At 40.8% G+C, this 22,703-nt stretch overlaps 1 protein-coding gene across 1 annotated transcript in view; it reads left to right on the top strand.

Moving 5' to 3' along the window:
- Positions 1 to 426: 426 nt before the first annotated feature.
- LOC102498647 (dynein heavy chain 11, axonemal) overlaps positions 427 to 22,703 on the top strand; it is a gene marked incomplete at its 5' end in the record, with an annotated part of 215,821 nt that continues 193,544 nt past the window's right edge. Inside the window, 8 exons of the mRNA XM_006169843.2 lie at positions 427 to 631; positions 4,680 to 4,845; positions 6,089 to 6,191; positions 10,660 to 10,899; positions 15,038 to 15,199; positions 15,465 to 15,658; positions 21,092 to 21,254; positions 22,641 to 22,702. Of these exons, the coding sequence (XP_006169905.1) occupies positions 427 to 631; positions 4,680 to 4,845; positions 6,089 to 6,191; positions 10,660 to 10,899; positions 15,038 to 15,199; positions 15,465 to 15,658; positions 21,092 to 21,254; positions 22,641 to 22,702 (1,295 nt within the window). The remainder of the gene's footprint in view (positions 632 to 4,679; positions 4,846 to 6,088; positions 6,192 to 10,659; positions 10,900 to 15,037; positions 15,200 to 15,464; positions 15,659 to 21,091; positions 21,255 to 22,640; position 22,703) is intronic.

Below are 22,703 nucleotides of genomic sequence, written 5' to 3'. Positions count from 1 at the left end.
CTTTTTTCTCCATTTTTTCCATCCTATCAGGATTTGGGGCAAGCATATGCACATTCCCAGTATGTTTTTCAAGCCACAGGGTCTGGGAATCAAACCATGATCAGCCATGAGGGATCCAGTTCCCAATACACTGCATTTAACCACTTATTACAGGGCCAGCCTGTAAGATTGTTTCCCTTTTGAAAAAGGTCTATCAGCAGTTATGCAATGGCACTTTGATGGCATTACCCAGTTCTCGCCTCAAGCTATGATATATGAACTCTAACAACTCAAAACTAAAAATTAGGTGACTCTTTCCAGCTGGGAGTTAACTGAGGCTAAGAATTCTTTGGATCTCAATTCTAAAGCGACTATGTTGGGTTAGATACAAAAGTTCGGAATGTCTGTCTCTCTCCCTGACCTTTTCTTTCATTTTTCTCCCTCCAGACCGTTCTGGTTCACACGTCAGAGACTACTCGTCTTCGATATTTCATTGAGTTGCTGCTTGAGAAAGGAAAGCCGCTAATGCTAGTGGGAAATGCAGGTGTGGGAAAAACAGTCTTTGTAGGTGACACTCTGACAAATCTCTCTGAGGATTACCTTGTATCCCGTGTGCCTTTCAACTACTACACAACGTCTGCAGCTCTGCAGAGTAAGTACTTCCTGTATTTATAGTCCAGAAACGAGAGATGAGAAACCGCCAACGCTAAGACATGTGGCCCAGAGAGACTAGTAGTATTCTCTAGGAATGAAACCTTTTGCTTAGACCTTAGAAGAATGTTTACTTATCATCCTGGGTAAATATATTTTGTTTAAATATTGTTTTGGCTTTCGCTTTCTATATCATTTGTGAATTTATTTGGGTTATTACTCTTTAGGACACCAAGAATTTAACATTGTTAATTGTATGTTGCCTCTAAACCATTTGGTTACCTTTAATTAATTTCACGGAGCCTTAGCAAGATAAGGGTATATTCAAAGACAGATACGCTGGTTACATTTTCAAGTAAGGGATTTTGTAGTTTTTGTTTGTTTGTTTGGCCTTTTTAAAAAGACTTTTAGAACTTTATTTATTTGTAATTATTTTAATTCTTCTGTAGGGCACATACACTTATCCAAGAGAGAGAATGAGAAAATAAGCTGCCAGATCCAGGACTGAAACCACATCAGCTGTGTGGGAGTCCAGCGCCTTACCACTACACAACCTGTTGGCCCCTGTTTTTACTTTGTTTTTTGTTTTTTTGAGAGTTTTTTGCTATAGGGCGCGTGCGCTCACCAGACAGACAGAGAGAGACAGAGAGATAGAAAGCGAGAAATCATCCCCCAGGGGGAATGGCCACGCCACAATCCCCTCTCCTCCATTCTCCTCTTGGGATCTTGGGCACATATGCACACGCGCCCGGCGTGAGTTTAAGCCACTGGGTCCGGGACTCAAACCGCGGTTGACTACATGGGAGTACAGCGACATAGCCAATACGCTAACTACTGGTCCCCTATTTTTTATTTTCTTAGGTTTTTTTTTTTTTTTTTTTTTTTTTTTTTTTTTTTTTTTTTTTTTGAGGTTGCATGCAGTCCTCCAGAGAGGAAGTGAGAAAGCACTCTCCATGCAGATGGTCATGCTGCAATTTCTTCTCTTCCATCTCTCCCTTTTTTCGGGATTTTGGGCATGTCCAGTGTGTTTTTTAAGCCAAGTCTGGGACTCAACTACACAGTTGGTCATGTGGGATCCAACTACCTTACCCACCATGCCCCAAGCTGACCCCAAGTAAGGAAACAATTTAGGAGAAATTCATTAGGACAGTATTAATGAAATGACAGAACTCAAGCCATTATTTAAATATTTAAGGAACTATAAAAATAATTTTGAACTATCAAATACATGTATCAATGTAATCAAAAGAGCCAAACAGGTCTGGGGCATTCACAGTTAGGAAGAACAAGCAAGTAAAGTAGGTGTAGGAACTTGAGGAGAAACAGTATAAAGAGCTAATGTTGGCGGGGTTGTCCCTGTCAGGAAAGTAATGCTGCTACATTGCGGGGGCAACAAAACATTTCCTTGTATATTTATTTATTCTCTCTCTTTCTCTCTCTCTCTCTCTATCTGTAGAGATTTTTGGTATAGCGTACATGCACTTACTGGAGACACAGAGGGAGACAGAAAGTGAGAAATCACCCCCCAGGGGGAATGGCCACACCATGGTCCCTTGTCCTCCATTCTCCTCTCATACTTACCCGGTATGAGTTTCAAGCCATTCGGTCCAGGACTTAAACCACAGTCGACCACATGGGAGTCCAGTGCCTTAACCAGTATGCCACCCACTAGCTTTTGTGATCTTTCTTATTTAGCTTGTTTTACTTGCCTTTGCAAATGGAAGAGTAGAAAGTTGCCTCAGCATTATTTTATTCATTTCTTCAGTAAATCTATATTATTTACCTACTTTATTTTAGACATTGGGTAAAGTATGTTTTCATTCATAGAAATAAAAGAATCTCTTTATGATTTATAAATGGAAGACAAGACTACAATTCAGAACGTGAACTCATTTGTGACTACAACGTGAGTTCATTTTACTAATACCTAGACAGGATCCACGCCTGAAGAAGATTTACAGATAGCCTATTAGAGTGAGGATTGAAAATGTACTGCACGGCACCAGCAGTTAGAGTAATGGCGATGTCGCTGGACTCCCATGTAGTTGACCGTGGTTTGAGTCCCGGACCCAGTGGCTTAAACTCACACCGGGCGTGTGTGCATACGTGCCCAAGATCCCAAGAGGACAATGGAGGCGAAGGGATTGCGGTGTGGCCATCCCCACTGGGGATTTTCGCTTTCTGTCTCTCTGTGTCTTTCTGGCGAGCGCACCTGCCCTATAGCAAAAACCTCTCAAAAAAAAAAAAAAAAAGAAAGAAAGAAAGAAGGAAAGAAAAGAAAGTGTACTTCAAAAGAGAGTTAGGATTTCAAGCATTTAAGATGGAGTAATAAATGAGGAAAGAAGAAGACAAGGATAGAATTACCAGTTTAGGCAAAACCATGGAAGAGAGGAAATTGTTGGAAACATTTGATGAGTTGAACTTGTCAAATGACCAAAGCATGGTTATCAGATAGGATCTAGAAAGAGGCTGGAGTGCTGCATTGGAGTCCAGATCCAACTGCAGATCCACTGGCCAGCCATGCAATTTGCCAAAGATCAAGCGTTTTCCTTGCATATGGGACTTTTAGAGTTAAACTGGAATAGTTCTGGGCACCCTGGGAGAATTGATCAGCCTTGTTGTATGTAATGCTGAGATGCAAGTTGAAGAGCCAGTATTTCATTGTAGGAGGTGGTGAGCCATAGATGGGAAGCAAATCATTGACAAGATATGAGCTATCTCTGGGGAAGACCACTTTCCTGGAGGAGTAGGCTAGCTGATGTAAGGTGGTTCTGGCCAGAAACACAGAAGGGGAGGTGACAAGTTGGGAACAAAGAAATGGCATGACATACTATTCATAGCCTGTGGTTGGGCAAACAGAGAACCAGGAGAGTGAGATTATTGGTAGGCTTTGCATGTTGGCTAACTGGGAGAGAGTTAACTCTGTGAGCAGTAACACAGAAGCAAAACGAAAGAAGTGCATTTTGAGTGGGAAAGAGATAATGTTAAACCAAGTTTGGAAAGAGGCAGCTTGCTATTGGCCAACATCCAGGTACCAATAGCTAATAGGAACCAATGTCCAGCCAGCAGTTGGAAACTTGGATCTGCTGCTCATTGTGCAATTCTTTATTCATTCATTCATTCAATCAGTCAGTCAATCAGTCAACAAATTACTTAATTGCTGTGACCATCATCAGGGATATGATGATGAATATGATGTAGTTCCTTGGCCTAAAGATACTTATACGGTTGGGAAAATCAACAAGGAATTCTATATTATGTCTCAGACATAAACTGTGATTTCCTATACCTATGACTTCCTTTCCGACATATTGACACAAAGTCATGGAGGCCCATGAAGAAATGTAACGTCATATAGCAGAGATAGTGTCTGCATATACTGTCCTCCTGTGCTGCTGTACTCCAGTGGCCCCTGAGCAGAGGTGTGGGAGACTACCCAGAGCTGTTGCTAGACTCTCTGGCAAGGGCAGTAGGGAAGGACTGGGTTAGCAGTGGGCTATAAATTAGAGTGGGTGCATGGGGGAAAGTGCACAGGCAAGGGATGGAGCTGTCTCATGTGACGAGCAGTGCAAAACTATGCTGCATACATTGTGGTTTCTAGAAAAGGAGAGGCGGAGTGACCTCTGCCAAGAGGAGGCTGGCAGGAGAGCAAGACATAGAAGGAGATGGCCAGAGATACCTCTCTGGTATTAACCTGTAAGCAGGTGGTACTTGCAAATGATAGGGTGGATGAAATCAGCAAAAGAAGGAGAATAAGAAGGAAGGACTCATGGCTAACAGGTAGCATGGTGATTGGGGTACTGTATTCCCACTTGGCCGACTGTAGTTTGGGTCCCAGACCGGGTGGCTTACTCTCTCACTTTTTCCCTCTCTTTCTCTGTCTCTATCTCTCTGTGTCTTTCTCTCTGGTGAGTGCATGTGCCCTATAGTAAATTTAAAAAGAATAATGATGATAAAATTAAATCTTAAAATAAAAAAAAGAATGGACTGAGAACAGAAAGCTTACATTCTATCAGTGATGGATGAGCAGGATTATACATCTATTTCAGGAATTCTTGAGAAACCTCTGGAGAAAAAAGCTGGTCGTAACTATGGTCCTGGAGGAAACAAAAGATTGGTGTATTTTATTGATGACATGAATATGCCTGAAGTGGATTTATATGGCACTGTTCAGCCTCACACCCTTATTCGGCAGCATATTGATTATGGGCACTGGTAAGCAAATCTTTGTATCTTATTCTTTACCAGAATCTAACTATTATTTTGGATCAACACTTTTAAATGGAATTATCCCCAATTTCTTACTCTTCTGAGGAACAGAAGTAATACCTTTGGGGTTAACTTTGTATCCCTTTTAAATAAAGCAATTTTGTTTGTTTGTTTGGTTTTTTTTTTTTTTTTTTTTTTTTTTGGAGAGATTTTCACTATAGGGCGCGTGCGCTCGCCAGACAGACAGAGAGAGACATAGAGACAGAAAGCGAGAAATCACCCCCCAGGGGGATGGTCACACCGCAATCCCTTCTCCTCCATTCTCCTCTCGGGATCTTGGGCACGCACACACACGCGCCCGGCGTGAGTTCTAAGCCACCGGGTCCGGGACACGAACCGCGGTCGACTACGTGGGAGTCCAGCGACATAGCCATTACGCTAACTGCTGGTTCCCTGTTTGTTTTTTGACTCTGGAAGATTGGATTGAAAAATAGCCTAAGAATGTTAGACTTTCCAGGAAGTATGTCTTCTTTAGGAATAAATTCACACTGCATTATTTTATTTTATTTTATTTTATTTTGGAGAGATTTTCACTATAGGGCGCGTGCGCTTGCCAGACAGACAGAGAGAGACATAGAGACAGAAAGCGAGAAATCACCCCCCAGGGGGGATGGTCACGCCGCAATCCCTTCTCCTCCATTCTCTTCTCAGGATCTTGGGCACACACGCACATGCGCCCGGCGTGAGTTTTAAGCCACCGGGTCCGGGACACGAACCGCGGTCGACTACGTGGGAGTCCAGCGACATAGCCATTACGCTAACTGGTGGTTCCCCACACTGCATTATTTAAGAAGCTTGGTTTTATTCTGTAGGATGCAAATATTTGGTAGTATCTAAACATTACACTCTGTAATCTCTGACATTAACTACAGGGAGAGCCTCGACCCACCCAGAGCCTTGCTGTGGTACAAGATATCTCCTAACCAGAAATAGAGTCACATGAGAATCAATAAGCAGTAATAGTTTATATTGATCCAGCTCCAGATCTTGATTTTGGCGTGAAAGGAGCTATGTCACCTTCAGTTTCCTGAGCTTCAGTTTTGATGTCGCAGATAAGGCTAACAAGGTCAACCTCTCAGAGCGTTTGTAAAGATGAGACAATTTGTAACGTAGTCCTTTATGAACTGCCAGATTTTGTTCTTTATCATCTCCAGTTTGGGGAGTTAAAGTTCTACTTGCTATCTTTCAGGTATGATAGACAGAAGGTGATGCTTAAAGAAATCCACAGTTGCCAGTATGTTGCCTGCATGAATCCGATGGTGGGCAGTTTCACAATCAATCCTAGGCTGCAGGTAGAGTGTTCAGTACTGCTGTCTCCCAGATATCCCCTGAATATAATGCTCAGAAATTGAATCTTGATGCTTTAGAGTACAAATTAAGACTCCTACTGTACATTTGGTTAAACATATAAATCTTTTTTTTTTTCTTTAGTAAACCTTCTTTCTTTTCTTTTTCTTTTTAAATTTTTTTTTATTACCAGAAGGTATGTACACTCACCAGAGACAGAGAAACAGCACCTCCCTCTGCAGTGTGGTCACACTGTAATCCTTTTTTCTTCATTTCTCTATCCCCTCAAGATTTTAGGTACACAAACTGCCTAGGGTGTTTTTCAAACCACTGAGGCCAGGGTTTGAATGGTGGTCAGCCATATGGGATCCAACTTCCCGAGCATAGTGCTTAACCCCTGTGCTACAGAGCTGGCCCTTGTAAACTGACTTTCTTTTTCTTTTTCTTTTTCTTTTTCTTTTTCTTTTTCTTTTTCCTTTTCTTTTTCTTTTTTTTCTTTTCTTTGCTTTTCCCTTCCCTTCCCTTCCCTTCCCTTCCCTTCCCTTCCCTTCCCTTTCCTTTCCCTTCCTTCCTTCCTTCCTTCCTTCCTTCCTTCCTTCCTTCCTTCCTTCCTTCCTTTCTTTCTTTCTTTCTTTCTTTCTTTCTTTCTTTCTTTCTTTCTTTCTTTTTTCTTTCTTTCTTTCTTTCTTTCTTTCTTTCTTTCTTTCTTTCATTTTTTGCCGTAGGACACATGTGCTCACCAGAGAAAAAAAGACACAGTGAGAGGGAAAGTGAGAAATCACCCCTCAGTGGGGATGAACACATAGGAGTCCCTTTTCTCTTCCCCTCCTGGGATCTTGGGCGTGCATGCACATGTGCCTTGCATGATTTTCAAGCCACCAGGTCTGGGACTTGAATTGAAGTCAGCCATGTGGGAGTCCAGTGACATAACCACTATGGCATCTTCTGGCCTATTAGACTTTATTCCTTAAGAGCAATTTTAAGTTCACAACAAAATGAACCGAAAGTACAGAGTTGTAGTATACTTCCTCACTATGTTGCTTCATTTTACCCTTTTAACAGTGCACGTTAATTAAAACTGATGAGTCAGTATTGATACATTATTGTTAACTAAAGTCCAGAGTTTACATTAGCATTATTTTTCTTCTTTTTTCTTTTCTTCTCTTTTCTTTTTTAATTTACTATAGGATATGTGCACTTGTCAGACAGAGAAAGTGAGAAAGCACTCCCCAGAGGGAATGACCATGCCACAATCCTTTCTTCTGTACCCTCATCTTTAGATTTTGGGCTTGCACACACACGTGCCTGGTCTATTTTTCAAGCCACTGGGTTCAAGACTTGAACTACACAGTCAGCCATATGGGATTCCAGCTGCCTTAACCACCATGCCACCTGGTTGGTCCTATTAGGGTTCATTTTTTTCTGCTGTACATTCTTATAGCTTTTGACAATCATGATTATCTCCCTTTACAGTATCATAACAGAATACTTACACTGCCTTAAAATCCCTGTACTTTAGGGCTGGCAGGTGGTGTGGGGGTTAATGGTGCTGAACTCTAAATGGCCAACTGCAGTTTAAGTCCAGGACTCAGTGGCTTGTTTTCTCACTTTCTCTCTCTCACTCTCACTCTGTCCCTCTCTGGTCAAATAGAAATAATAAATAAATGAATGAATAAAGTTAAATGAAGTAATGTTTTAAAAAAAATCCCTGTACTTTGACTATTCATCCCTCTCTCTTTTCTGAATCCTTGACAACTGATTTTCTTTTCAATTTTTTTTATTGTGGTAAAATACATGTTTATGGGGCCAGCAGGTGGCATGGTGGTTAAGGCACTGGACACTCCCACATGGCCGACCATGGTTCAAGTCCTGGACCTGGTGGCTTGCTTTCTCACTTGTCCTCTTTCTCTCTTTCTCTGTGTATGTCTCTCTCTGGTCAAATTAAAAGAAATGAATTAACTAAATTAAATAAATAATTCTTTAAAAAAATGCATGTTACGTAAAATGTATCATCTTAACCTTTTTAAGTGTATAATTTGATCATATTAAATACGTTCATAATGTGCAGTCATCACCACCATCCACCTCCATATCCGATACCTGTTTTTATCTTGTGGAACTAAAACTCTGTAACCATTAAGCAGTAACTTCTGATCCTTTCTCTCCTGCCCCTGGCCACCACCATTCTATTGGGTTGTCAGAAACTCATGATGTATTTTTCTGTTTTTTCTGTGCAGAAAGGTGTCATGACTTTTCTGATGACCCAGTGCTTTCTGTCTCTGTGATTTTCACTACTCTAAGTACCTCCCCTAAGTGGAATCATACCATAGTTGTCTTTTTGTGACTGGCTTATTTCACTTGGCATAGTGTCCTCAAGGTTCATCCATGTTGTGGCACGTTACAGAATTATCTTCTTTTTCAAAGCTGAATAATAGTCCACCTTACGTGTACTTACATGCAAGCACACACACGCTCTGCATTTGTCCCCCCAGTTATACACTTATCTGGTAATGGACATATGGTTGCTTCCGAATTTTAGCAAGTGCAAATAATGTGACCATAAACATGGGTGTACAGATGTCTAACAGACTCTGCTTTCAATTCTTTTGGTTATATACCAAGAAGTGGAGTTACTATTGGGTTATCAAGAAAGTCATGATGAATTTTTGCATAGAAAAATATGTCATGGGGACCAGCAGTTAGCATAATGGGTATGTCACTGGATTCCCACGTAGTCGACCACGGTTTGAGTCCTGGACCTGGTGGCTTTAACTCACACCGGGCACGTGTGCGTGCGTGCCCAAGATCCCCACACGCACCCTATAGCAAAAACTTCTCCCCAAAGAAAGAAAAATATGTCATGACTTTCTGATGACCTAAGAGATCATGTGGAAATTCAAAAAAATTTTGAAGCTTTTTTCTTCCACAAGCAAGAAAGGCAGGGGTGGGAGAGGCAACCCAGCAGGATCCCAGCAGGACACTCATGCTACACCCACTCCCAGCCTTAGCTAGCCCTGGATCACGGGCATGCACATGCCCAGCTTGTTGAGGGTCTCCAGATATGAACCCAGAACCTTTTTATGTGGGCAGCCTCTCAGAGAGCATTGTGTTACCTCAGCACTACCACGAACCCTCTACTCGTAGTTATTTGAAGAGCCGCCACACTGTTTTCCATGGCAGCCGTATCATTTTTTTAATTCCCATCAACACGTAAGGGTTATAATTTCTTCACATCCTCGCCAACACTTTTTATTTTATGTTTTACTTTTGTTTGATAGTGGTTATGCTAATAGATATGAAGTGATATCTCATTGTAGCTTATAATTTGCATTCACCTAATTATTAGCGATGTTCACATGCTTATCTTCTATCTATCTATCTTTGGAGAAATATCTATTCAAGTCTTCTGCCAAATTTTGAGCTGGTTTATTGGTAAGTTTAGGAGTTCTTCATGTAACCCCCTAAACACTGGTCTTCCTACAATTTTTCATTGTTTTGTCTTTTCCAGAATGTCATATAGTTTGACTCACGTAGTATGTAGCTTTTTTAGATTGACTTCTTTTACTTAGCTAAGCAGTATGCATTTAAGGTTTCTTCATGTCTCTTCATGATTTGGTAGCTCATTTCTTTTTATCACCGAATAATACTTGTTGTTGAATGTACCAGTTTGTTTATCCATTCACCTACTGAAGGGTACATTGTACATTATTGCTTTGACGTTCTGGCAATTATGAATAAAGTGATTGTAATCATTTGTGTATAGGTTTTTGTCTGTGCATATAAGCTTTTTAAAATTTTTTTTTTAGTTTTTGCTATAGGGCATATGTTCTTGCCAGAGAGAGAAAGGGAGCAAGAGAGAGGGAGAGAAAGTGAGAAATCACACACACCCCCACCCCCCGGGGTGAGGGTTGGCCACACTGCAATCTCTTCTCCATTCTCCTCTCAGGATTTTGGGCATGCACACACATACACCTTAACCTCTACACCACCTGCTAACCTCTGGATATAAGCTTTCTAATAACAACAATAGCAGCCACCACTAGCATACACATGACAGTGCGTACAGTGGGGTCAGCTGGGGCTGAGTGGGATGACTGCTGATCTTGGCTGCACTTATTTGTAGATGTCTGGGGTTGACTGCCAGCTGATCTAGTGTGGCTTTAGCTGGAGTAATTGGGACTAGGTGGCTCTGCTTTATGTGTCTTTTATCCTTTAGCCAGCTTGTAGAGGCTTCAAAGAGGAAGGAGAGGCACAAGCCACTGTCACTCCCACTTCATTCTATTGACTCAAGCAGGTCACATGGCCAAGCCCAGAGTGAATAAAAGGCACAGAAAAGTGACATGATAGTGGGCCTGGATATAGGGGGCAGTAAATAATAAATAAATAAAAAAATAAGACCTTTTTGTTTTTCAACTTCTGGTATGATTGTAAATCCTATTTTATACTACTCACAGTTTTTTTTCATTTTTCCAGAGACATTTCACAGTATTTGCAGTCAACTTTCCATCCTTGGAATCGCTAAACACCATCTATGGCCAGATCATCAGTTTCCATTTCCAGCAGCAAGCATTTGACCCATTAGTTCTCAGGAGTGGCCCTTCTGTGGTCCAGGCAACAATAGCATTCCATCAGACGATGACACATAACTTTTTGCCTACAGCTGTTAAATTCCACTACATCTTTAACCTGAGAGACCTGTCAAACATCTTCCAGGTACCTTGACTATGTTATGTCTTTTGAGTACAGGGATAATTATAGTAATACTTAATGGTGGTCATTTGTAGAACTTAGTTTAAAACTATGCTGCATATTGTATCCTTTAATTTTTCACTCATAAACTTCTCTGTGAAGGTTTATTATTCCCATTTTATCAATGAGAACAGTGATGCTCCTCAGGTTTTATAGCTTCTTAGTACCATTTGCTCTGCTATAACAAATTGCCCGATAGTGGATCATTCATAAATGATAGAAGATTATTTCTGTGGAGTGTCATGGCACACAACTATAGTCTCAGCTACTCAGGAGCCTGAGACAGGAGAAACATGAGTTCTAGGCCAGCCTAGACAGCATAGCAAAAACCTGTCTCTTAAACACATGTATATTTCTCATAATTCCAGAGGCTTAAACTCCAGGATTCTGGTACTAGTAGGCTTGGTGTCTGGTGAGTGGCTGGTTTCTGCTTGCAAGGTTGCACCCTGAATGCTGTGACCTCATATGGCAGAAAGGATGGAAGGGTAGAAAGGGGCAAACGCCTGTGCTGGCCTTTCAGAAGGCCATTCTGTCTTCATTACTTAACTGCTTCCAAAAGACCCCATATCTTAGTATTATCACATTGTTGATTAAGTTCAAAACGTGAATTTGAGACAATATTTAGACCATGGCATATAGTGATTTAGCAGTCAAAGTAAAAATAGACCCCCTAGATTGATTGAGTGTATGGATGCCTTTTTTTTTCTTTTTTTTTTAGTGTCAAGTAAGGAGGATAATTGGTCATATTTTTGCATAAAACATTTACATGTGATTTTTGGAAGCTTATTTATTCTATGAGAGAGAAATCATGAAGGGTAAGGAGGCACACCCAATGGGATCTTCACCCACAGTCCACCCCCAGTCTTAGCTAGCCAGTATCATGGATGCTGACATGCATTCCTGACGTGTACAGGGACACCTCAGGATAGGAACTCAGGACCTTTCCACGTGGCTGAAGCATTGCAGAGTGTGGCATTACTGTGGCTGTGTGCCACTGTGGCTTTGATATATATATTATATAAATATATTTAATTGTTGGCTCATTTTAGTTTGATATTGAAATGTACTTGCTTACCTGGTAAAAGGACACTATTTATGTGTTTGTTTTAGAAGAAATTCTTTTTCTTTTTCTTTTTTTTTTTTTTTTGGAGAGGTTTTTGCTATAGGGCACGTGTGCTCGCCAGAAGGACAGAGAGAGACAGAGAGACAGAAAGCGAGAAATCACCCCCCCAGGGGGGATGGCCACACAGCAATCCCTTCTCCTCCGTTCTCCTCTCGGGATCTTGGGCACTCAGGCACACACACCTGGCGTGAGTTTAAGCCGCCGGGTCCAGGACTCGAACTGCAGTCGACTACGTGAGAGTCCAGCGTCATAGTCATTACGCTAACTGCTGGTCCCTAGAAAGGAAATTCTGAAGAGAAAACTGGAAGTCTGGAATTATAGGGACTCTAACTAATGTAGTCTACCCTATATAGTAAAAGTTGGTAGAGTATTATTTGCTGCTCAAAGTTCTTTTGTGAGAAAGGTAATATATTGGTTAGATATGAAAACTTCATAGGATGTTCTCCATATTTTTATAACCTTCTTTGCTAAATTATTTCACAACTATTTTGTTTTTCATATTTTTGCCATAGTGCATGTGCACTTTCCCTTTCTAAAAGGAAAATGAGACATTGTACCCCGGGAAAATGAACATACCATAATCCCTTTTCCTCCATTCTCCTCAGGATTTGGGGCATGCACACACACACACACACACACACACACACACACACACACACACATACCTGGCGTTATTTTCAAGCAGACAGGTCTGGAGCTTGAACTTCAGTCGATCATGTGGGAGACCACCACCTTAACCACCATGTCACCTGCTGTCCCCCATGCCAACTGTTTTAAAACTATAACACAGCATCAGACAACAATTTCTTTTTATTTTTTTTTAATTTAATATGTTTCATTTTATACATTCAGTCACTATACATCACTTAGCTTATAAAGTGAATTTTCCAATGTGAATACATTTCTCACCAGTCCAGTTGGGGATACTATACACGTTATCATCTCTATTTTCCTCCATAATGTCTTTCCTCAGACTCTCTGCCTCCCACCCACTTCCCACACTATATACAATATCTATAACCATCCTCCATGCTTCTATATTCTCTTTACATTTCAGCCATAGAGTATAGACAATCAGAATATATTAAGTGAAGACATTCAGTGTCTCTCCTTCATAGCCTGGCATACTTCACTCAGCAGTAAATCTTCCATACTCACCCACTTTCTATCAAATGCAAGGGTCTTGTTGTCTTTTTATGGCCAAGGAGTATATGTGCCACACTTTTTCAATCCATTCTTCTGTTTGTGGACAGTTGGATTGGTTCCATGTCTTATCAATTGTGAATAATGCCACAATAAACATAGATGTGCAAGCAGTTTTCCTACTAAGCACTCTCCTGTACTTTGAGTAGATACCCAGGAATGGGATTGTTGGATTATATGACAGTTCTATTTGTAGATCTTTGGGGAATGTCCATATTGTTCTCCACAGTGGCTGGACCAATTTACATCCCAACCAGCAGTGTAGGAGAGTTCCCTCTTGCAACATCCCTGCCAACACTTATCATTTTTTCTATTTTTAATTTTAGCCATTCTGACTGGGGTTAGGTGGTATCTCATTGTGGTTTTGATCTGCATCTCCCTTATGATGAGGGATGTTGAACATTTTTTCATATGTCTTTTGTCTGTTCATATGTCTTCCTTAGACAGTTGTTTGTTTAGTTCATTTTCCCATCTTTTAGTTGGGTTGATCATTTTTTTCTGAGGGTTATCACTTCACACTAATTAGTTCTTAGATTTTACTCTTTGAACCACCTTAAGTTAATTTACAACAGTTTCTTAAGAACACACACACACACACATATCTATGCATACAATATATATATATGTATATACATATACATATATATATACATACATATATACATATACATATATATACATACATATACATATATATATATATATTGCCAAAATGTATTTGCACTCATGAGAGACAGAGTAAGAGTAAGAGAGAGAGAGAGAAAGAGAAGGCATCCCTAATGGGGCATGGTCACACCATAATCCCTTCTCCTCCACTTCTCCATCCTGTTGGAATTTGGGGGCATGCACACGCATGCACCCAGTGTATTTTTCAAGTCACTGGGGCTAGGATTTGAACCATCATCAGCCATGTAGTGTCTAGTTCTCTTAATACAAGGCTACAGGGCCAGCCCTAGTACATGGACATTATTTTCACATCTTCATTTTCATCACCTTGCAGAAAGACTATGCTTAATGAAGTGTTATTTGGAAACAGATTTTGAATCTTAGAAGAAAAGGGACGCAAGGTCATAGGGGAAGTGGAAGGAGAAGCCCTCCTGCTCACCCTTCAATTCTAGCCTGTCTGCTGCACCTGAGTCCACCAAGGAACTTTTAGCCTTTTGCAGTTTATTCTTCACAACCCCTTGCTGTTCTCTAGTCCAGAATACGTTCACTGTCTCCATGAGGAACAAGTCCATATGCCCCAGGATGATGATGGGCGGTGCTGAGTGGACAGGGTATGGCTGTCAGGGAACCTTAGTACTAGTCCTGCATCTACCCACAAGCATGAATTGGGGAAGTTTACTTTTGCTCTCATGTTCATCCATGAAGTGAAAGGGTTATTAGATTATTTAATATCAAAGGATTTCATGGTGGAAAAATTATGATTCTGTGAGTTCTGTGTCAGCTGTTTGTACTTTGGTTTTATAAAGTTCATAGATTGGAAGACTTGATGGGTACAAGTACTCAAAAGTAGTACCTAGTTCTCAGACTGGTTATTAAATGGTTTTAGCTGCATTCCTCAAAATGGGTATAATGATACAAAAATTTAAAAATGTTTATCATAGTAGGGAAAAACTACTTTAAAACCCATACACACACTACTATTTATGATATTTCTATTAACTTAATAAATTGCCCAATGTGAAATATAGTTTAAGAAACGTCAAGTAAAAGCTTATTAGGACTACCATTAGCTTCTAAATTAAAGGTATTTTTCCTGTTCTTCCCTTGTAGGGGATTTTATTTGCTTCTCCAGAATGTTTAAAAGGTCCAAATGACTTAATACGCCTGTGGCTTCATGAATCCTCCCGTGTTTATGGAGACAAACTGATAAGTCCAAAAGATTGTGATTTGTTTCAGAAGAAAATTCTGGAAACTGCTTGTAAATACTTTGAAGTGAGTATATACATGTTGGTGGTCACTGTTTGTTTCTGGCATTAACTGGTGCTAGATCCCAGATTAGGTGAGTTTGTGAGCAGATTATATGAAGACCTTTCCAAAACAGCTATGATTATAGGACATACGTGGTCTCTACTTGGGAACTTTCCTCCCACCTACTGGTGGGCAGATATGTAAGCTTTTGCCTTAGTGGGCCACTCTGCCCCCACATGGCTTTTTCTGGATGATTGACTTACTATGTTTTCTCTTTTTCATCCTGCAGGGTGTAGACAGTCACGTGCTACTGCAAAAGCCTCTCATTTATTGCCATTTTGCTGATGGCGGGAAAGACTCATGTTATATGCCAGTGAAGGACTGGGAAGTACTGAAGACCATTCTTACAGAAACATTAGACAGCTACAATGAGCTCAATGCTGCCATGCACCTCGTTTTATTCGAAGATGCCATGCAACACGTGTGAGTCGACTAGTCACAATGCTTTTGCTTGAAAGTGAAAATGCCCGGGTGGCCACAATCGTTGTTTTTCAGTAGATGACACTGAGCACTCTGAACTATCAGTTCTTATGGATCTCTTGCTATATAACACACAAATGTAAAAGTGTCACCATTAAGTATGTCACAATCTTTCTAATTTTTTTTTAAATTTGCTATAGGGTGTATGTGTTTGCTAGAGAGAGACAGAGAGAGAAAAAGAGGAAAAGTGAGAAAGCACCTCCTAAGGGGATAGCCGTGCTTTAATCCTTTCTTCTCCATTCTCCTCTAGGGATTTTGGGCACACATGCACACATGCTTGGCACATTTTTCAAGCCAAGTCTAGGACATGAACCTCACAGTTATCTAAGTGGGATCCAGCCATCTTAACCACTGTGCCACCAGTTGGCTCTGTGCCATAATCTTAACATTGTCTTACACTGGTACAGTACTTTTTGAAGTGTCATTACATTCATTTTTTCATTTTTTAAAGAATGATTTATTCAATTTTATTTATTTATTCATTTATTTTAATTTGACCACACACACACACACACACACACGCACGCACACACACACACACGCACGCGCGCGCACACACACACACACACACTCACAGAGAGAGAGAGAGAGAAAGCAAGCCACCAGGTTCAGGACTTGAAGCATGGTCAGCCATGTGGGAGTATCCAATGTCTTAACCACTAGCCACCTGCTAGTCCCTCATTGTTTCATTTTATTTCACCACAGTCCTGTTAAACAAGAACATTAATAAAGAACATAAATGACTTCTGCAAAATCACAGTTTACAAGTGCAGAGACAGGATCCAAACCTCCATTCAGTGATGAAGCAGGTTCTGTTGTCTGCCTACTGAGTGCCAGAGAGGAACACTGTCCCCAGTACCTTTGGGCAAATTAGAAAACAGGGGAGGACGGTGTTTTATTACAGAAAATTAGAGAGTGCTGCTCACCACCTAGTTCAGCAGCTGGTGCAGTGCACAGACCATACGTCCATCTGCATGCTCCTTCCTCTGCACCCTGTTCTAGCTGCAGGAGACACAGCTGCAAACAGCACAGTCTCATCTGTTCTCTCTGTGACCTTACCTGTGAGTGCTGCAGATGGCTATTTCTAAGAACATGAACAATTAAGAGAATTAGTAAGCAAAATACCAGACATGATGTACCATGCTGAGAAATTAAATGGGCTGATTCTAAGAAATGAAATATGTGGATGCTCAAAGAGGGACTAATGTCTGTGTGATGAGGTGACTTTTAGATGAGATCAAAATTATAAGCTGAAGCCAGGCAGGATAAGATCTGGAGGAAGAACATTCTAGACCAGTGGGGCGATTTCATGTGTCTCTGAGCCAGGAATATTTGAGAAACAAAAAGGAGCATCCGGGTGGCTGAACACACAGAAAAAGTGGGGAGAGTAGTATGTGATGAGGATAAAGAGGAAGGAGTGGGCTTTATATTTAAGGTATTCCTTGTAACCAGGATAAGGAGTCCGATTTTATTCTAAGTGCAGTGAGAAACTGTTGGATGGATTTTAGCATGGCGGTGACATGATCTGTATGGTCTAAATAGCTCAGCATTGCTCCTACTGTTTGGAAAGTCAATCACACCTTTACAACTAGTACTACTCCCCTGGTAGTTTTCTCAGCCTCCATCCTCTTCATTGGTTGTTCTAATAAGTGACAATAGGCAAAGATGTAAGAAGGAAGGGAGCAGATATTGGTAAACAGTAAAATGCAACACTCCACAAGGCCAACTCACATGGGAGGCTTCTGCATACCAATATGGCAACCTCCCTGAATACATAGGGTATGTGCATGCTCATGATCTGGGGCTGGCTGAAGGTAGAAGTGGGCCATGAAGTGAAGACCCTGTTGGGGATGGTGTCTCTCTGTAACATACTCTCTCTCTCTCTCTGTCTCTCTTGCTCATGGAAGAAAAAAAAAAAGTTTGAAAATGAAAGAGAGTAAATAAGGCATCATCATCCTTATTTTTTTTAATTTGCCATATAGTGTGTGTGTTTGCCAGAGAGGCAGAGAGGGCGAAAGCACCTGCCCATGGGGCATGGTCACACCACAGTTCCTTCTCCTCCATTGTTGTATCTTGTCAGGATTTGGGACATTCACGTACATGCAGCCAGCATGCTTTTCAAGTCACCAGGTCTGAGACTCCAACGGCAGTCAGCCGTGTGGGATTTGGCTCATCTTAGCCACTAAATGTGGCCCAAGAAAGAAACCATGTTTAGAGAAAATGATAAAGGAAGGAAGGGAATCCAAACAGAAAATAATGTGGTGAATTAAATTTTTTAGAAGCGTGATTCTTTAAAATATTTAGCAGTCTTGGGACCAGCAGTTAGCATAATGGCTATGTCACTGGACTCCCATGTAGTCGACCGCGGTTCGTGTTCCAGACCCGGTGACTTAAACTCACTCTGGGCACGTGTGCGTGCGTGCCCAAGATCCTGAGAGGAGAATGGAGGAGAAGGGATTGCAGCGTGACCATCCCCCCAGGGGGTGATTTCTCGCTTTCTATCTCTCTGTCTTTCTCTGTCTGTCTGGCGAGCGCACGCACCCTATAGCAAAAACCTCTCCAAAAAAAAAAAAATAGAAAAGAAAAGAAAAATATATATATATTTAGCAGTCTTTAAGAAAATTTTGGAGGCCTCCTCCTCATCATCCTCAGCATGCTGAGCATCAGTTGTTGTATTGGTCCCTTTGCAGTTGTAATCCTCTGATTTCCCAGATAGAAGTTTTTGTTGGAGTCTTTGGCCAAGATGTTAAATGCATTATTAATAACATTGTTTCTGGTTGGGTTGGAGCTCACTGACAGCACGTATGTGTCATGGCTTGGGTAAAACAAAGTTCCCATTGACACTGAGAAAGAGAGTTTTTCCACGTAATTCTTCAATATAGAATTCTCAGTGGCCTGGAAGGTAAGGCTGTTTCTTTGATCAGGGATTATGAGCTAGAAGCTGATTTACTCAGCGTTAGAGATGATTTGAGAGTGGGTCCTTGTGTGTTGTAGAAAAGGCCTTTGCTCCTTAGAGTCTCTTACGAGGTAAACACCTCAAAGCATGCATTAAAATGAATTGAAAACCCTGCTTCATTGCTTGTGTTTTCTCTCATGTCAGAATAATTTTACAGCTTTCCCCCCGAGGTTGGTTTGTCATGTGGTCATGTAGTATAAAATTTAATGGGAGGATAGAGGTTATAAAAGTAATCTGTCTTTTCAGGTATTGGAGGTTGTTGGAAAATGTTCACACATGCTTGTCCTAGTAAAAGTGACCCCAGATTCCTTTATTCAGAAAGCATTACTCAACAACAAACATCTGTGTGGATTATTCAGTGCCTGAAGTTTAAGTTCATTTTGGAAAAGCAACCTAGAGCAAACACAGGGCCATCCAGGTTTTTCTGCATTTGAGTGTCTATATGCTTGTATTTTGCTTTATTGTCTTTCTTGATATTTGTAATATAATTTTGATCTGTTTCTTCACCTAAACCCATGTTTCTCTAATGTTAAAGCCAGTGTAGGCAGTGATGATGAAATTGGACCCATCTGGGGAAGGTCCTTAGTTTGCATCCTGGGGTCTCCTTGATATGGTAGGCATACGTCTGTGATCCAGACAGACTGAGACTGGGGGTCACAGTGTGAAGACCCCGTTAGGGATGGCTGGCTGGCTGGCTTTCTTTCTCTGTCTCTCTCATGAAAGAAAAAAAAATGTACTTTTTTAGAGCCAGTTTATTAACAACTGTAAATGTAGCAATATAAGGGGTCTTCAAGAGTTCCTGGAAAATGCATATTATTATAAAACTAGACACAGGGGCTGGCAGGTGGTATTGTAGTTAGGGCTCTGGACTCCAACATGGTTGACCATGGAGTGGGCCATGGAGTCAAGACCCTGTTGACTTAAGGTTCGAGTCCCAGACCTGGCAGCTTGCTTTCTCAATCCCCTGCCTTGTCTGTCTCTGGTCAAATTTTTAAAATAATACTTAAAAAGTTAAATAAATCTTAAAAAATATAGATATACATTTCAAATTTTTTGCACCAAAATAAACTAGTACTTTAATTCCATTTTTCATGAACTTTGTGAAGCCCTCTTATACTATTAATAGCATTACCAATTAGAATCATTTGGAAACTATAGAACAATGGTTTAGTTAGCCTTGATGGAAATTTAACTATATGATTCTGAATGGCTTCAGCAAATTATTCTAGAGTGATCTAGGCATAATGAAAGTTGTAGTGTGACAGAAGAAAGAATTAGATTGAGCTAGCAGATGGCATGGTCGTTAAGGTGCTAGATTCCCATATGACCAACCACGGTTCAAGTTCTAGACATGGCAGCTCACCTCCTCACTCCCAACCCACCCCCATCTCTCTCTGGTGAATTTTAAAAAATAATAATAATGGGGAAGAGTGAGAGGAAAGGAATCAAAGAGAAAAATAGAGAGGCAAGACATTTAATGGACACAGAAATGGGGGATTGTCTGTTGATGATAATGTGTATAATATCTTCACCTGGACTGGTGTAAAGTATATTCATGTTGGGTAAATTTATTTTACAAACTGTAGTGATGTACAGTGATCGGATGTATAGAATAAATTAAAATAATAAAATTAAAAAGTAAAAAATGATCATTGCTTACTTTTACTTCTTGAAAAAAAGAATCAGATTAAGAGGCTAGTGTTGGGGGCCAGCGAATGGCATAATAGTTACGTCACTGGATTCCCACGTAATCAATCCTGGTTGAGTCTTGGAACCAGTGGCTTGAAACTCACGCCAGGCACATGTGTGTGTGTGTGTGTGTGTGCCCAAAATCCCGAGAGGAGAATGGAGGAGAAGGGATTGCCACATGACCATCCCTGAGCGGGGGTTGGTTTCTTACTTTCTGTCTCTCCAGTGCATGTGTGCACACTATAGCAAAATTCTCTCTTAAAAGAGAGAGAGAGAGAGGTGTTGAATCTGCATGAGTAAATCACATGGAATTGTTTGCTGGGCTAAACAAATCCATTCTTCCCCGAAGAAGTCCATACCAAAGATTTCCGGCATAAATCTATTCCCACTTTAATGTCCTCATACTTAGATGCTGATGTAGAATTGGGATCTTCCTTGCTGATCAAAACATTTTGAAACCAAGACATAAGGCTTTGTATATGCTTTTTACTCTTGAATTTTGGTGGCGAATAGTAAAGCAATGAGAGATACCTAAATGTTATCAGCGCAGGAAAGTTTGCTAGCACAGAGTATGGAGGACAAGGTATCTTTGAGAAGAAACATATGAACAAGGAGTAAAGATTTCCAGTAAAAATGGAATTTAGTCTCTAAATGCTTCTCTAGTAAAAGACAAACATAGGCCCAGAGCAGTTTATATTTCATGCTGTGGTGGATATTTTTTCTCTTACCAGGTGTCGCATCAGCCGAATCTTACAAACCCCTCAGGGCTACGCCCTCTTGGTGGGAGTAGGGGGCAGCGGCAAGCAGAGTTTGTCCAGGCTGGCGGCTTACATTTGCAACCTTGAAGTCTTCCAGATCACCCTGACCCAAGGGTATGGAATCCAAGAACTTCGGGTGAGTAAAGATGGTAGGTGGAACCTCTCACCCTTCTGTCAAGCAGAGTAAGCTAAGCTAATAGTGGCCAAGACCTCTCCAATCATGGAGGTGGGAGGGACTCTAAAGGAGTTTTTTATCTTTGGCTGTTCTGTCTTCATAGTCGAATTAATAAGAATCAATTTCTATATTTTTTATTGGTTTCATAATACATAAACCTGGGACAGAAAATATTTTTTAAATACTTATTTATATATTTTTTTAATTGCCAGAGGGCATGTGCAGTTGCCAGAGAGAGAGATAGAAAAGGAGACGGGGAATCCTCCTACCCCCTGCCAGTGATATATGGTCATGTTGTAACGCCGTCTCTCTCTCTCTCTCTCTTCATCTCATCAGTATTGCGGGCTTGCACACACACATGCCTGGCATGTTTTTCTTTCTATCTTTTTTAAAGAATAATTTATTTAATTTTAATTGTGTTTATTCTTTTCTTTTCTTTTCTTTCTTTTTTTAATTTGACCAGAGAGAGACAGAGGGAAAGTGAGAATGCAAGCCAGCAAGTCTGGGGTTCAAACCATGGTCAGCCATATGGTAGTGTACAGCACCTTAACCACTGTGCCACCTGCTGGTCCCAGCCTGGCATGTTTTTCAAGCCACCAGTGCTGAGATTTAAGCTGCATTCAGTCATGTGAGATCCAGATTCCCAAACTCTAGGCTATGGACCTATACAAATATGTTTTTTACTTAGCATTCACCAAACCTCTTACTCAGTACTATTCTATTTCCTGTGCGAATGAGTGTGGGGAAAGACACTCCCTTAATAAGTGCAAATAGATTCCTTCCACTTTAGATAAGGAGAATAAAACACAATGAGACTAGCACATTGAAGAAACTCATGTGTTTTTAAATTTTACTTTTCAATCACAATAGTACTTACAACATAGTACTTAATGGTTTGTGGCAAGTGCCACATTAAATTTTAAAAATCACATGCTTTTAATATTTCTAACCAAATAAATAAACAGCCAGAGATGATTTTCAATGAAACAGGCAATTGTTGAAATGAACAGAAGACTTCCTTTCATTGCGTTGCTTGGCAAAGGCATCACTGAATTCATTTTCCCTCTATTAGAAGGGACTTGTTTTCATCGGCAGCCCTTTTTCATCCCTATGCTCCATTAAGCCACAAACAGGACACTCTTCGTTACACGCCAGAGATGGAGGTGATGTCATTGCTGGTCTCCTCTCTAATGGGGTCACTGGGAGGAAAGAATATGTGACCAGAGGCAAGGCACGGCCTGGTGCTGCAGCACTGCAGTTATTCATTTTTGCCAGCACTCACACACGTACCCTAACGTCGCGTCAGCGTTTTAACGAAACATGAATGATGGCCTCCTTTTCTTACAGGTAGATCTTGCCAATTTGTACATCAGAACTGGAGCCAAGAACATGCCCACCGTGTTCCTGCTG

The sequence above is a fragment of the Tupaia chinensis genome, unplaced genomic scaffold (genome assembly GCF_000334495.1).
Source record: "Tupaia chinensis unplaced genomic scaffold, TupChi_1.0 Scaffold147534_1, whole genome shotgun sequence".
Classification (NCBI taxonomy): Eukaryota; Metazoa; Chordata; class Mammalia; order Scandentia; family Tupaiidae; genus Tupaia; species Tupaia belangeri.
This window is presented reverse-complemented; position numbering and strand designations above follow the sequence as displayed.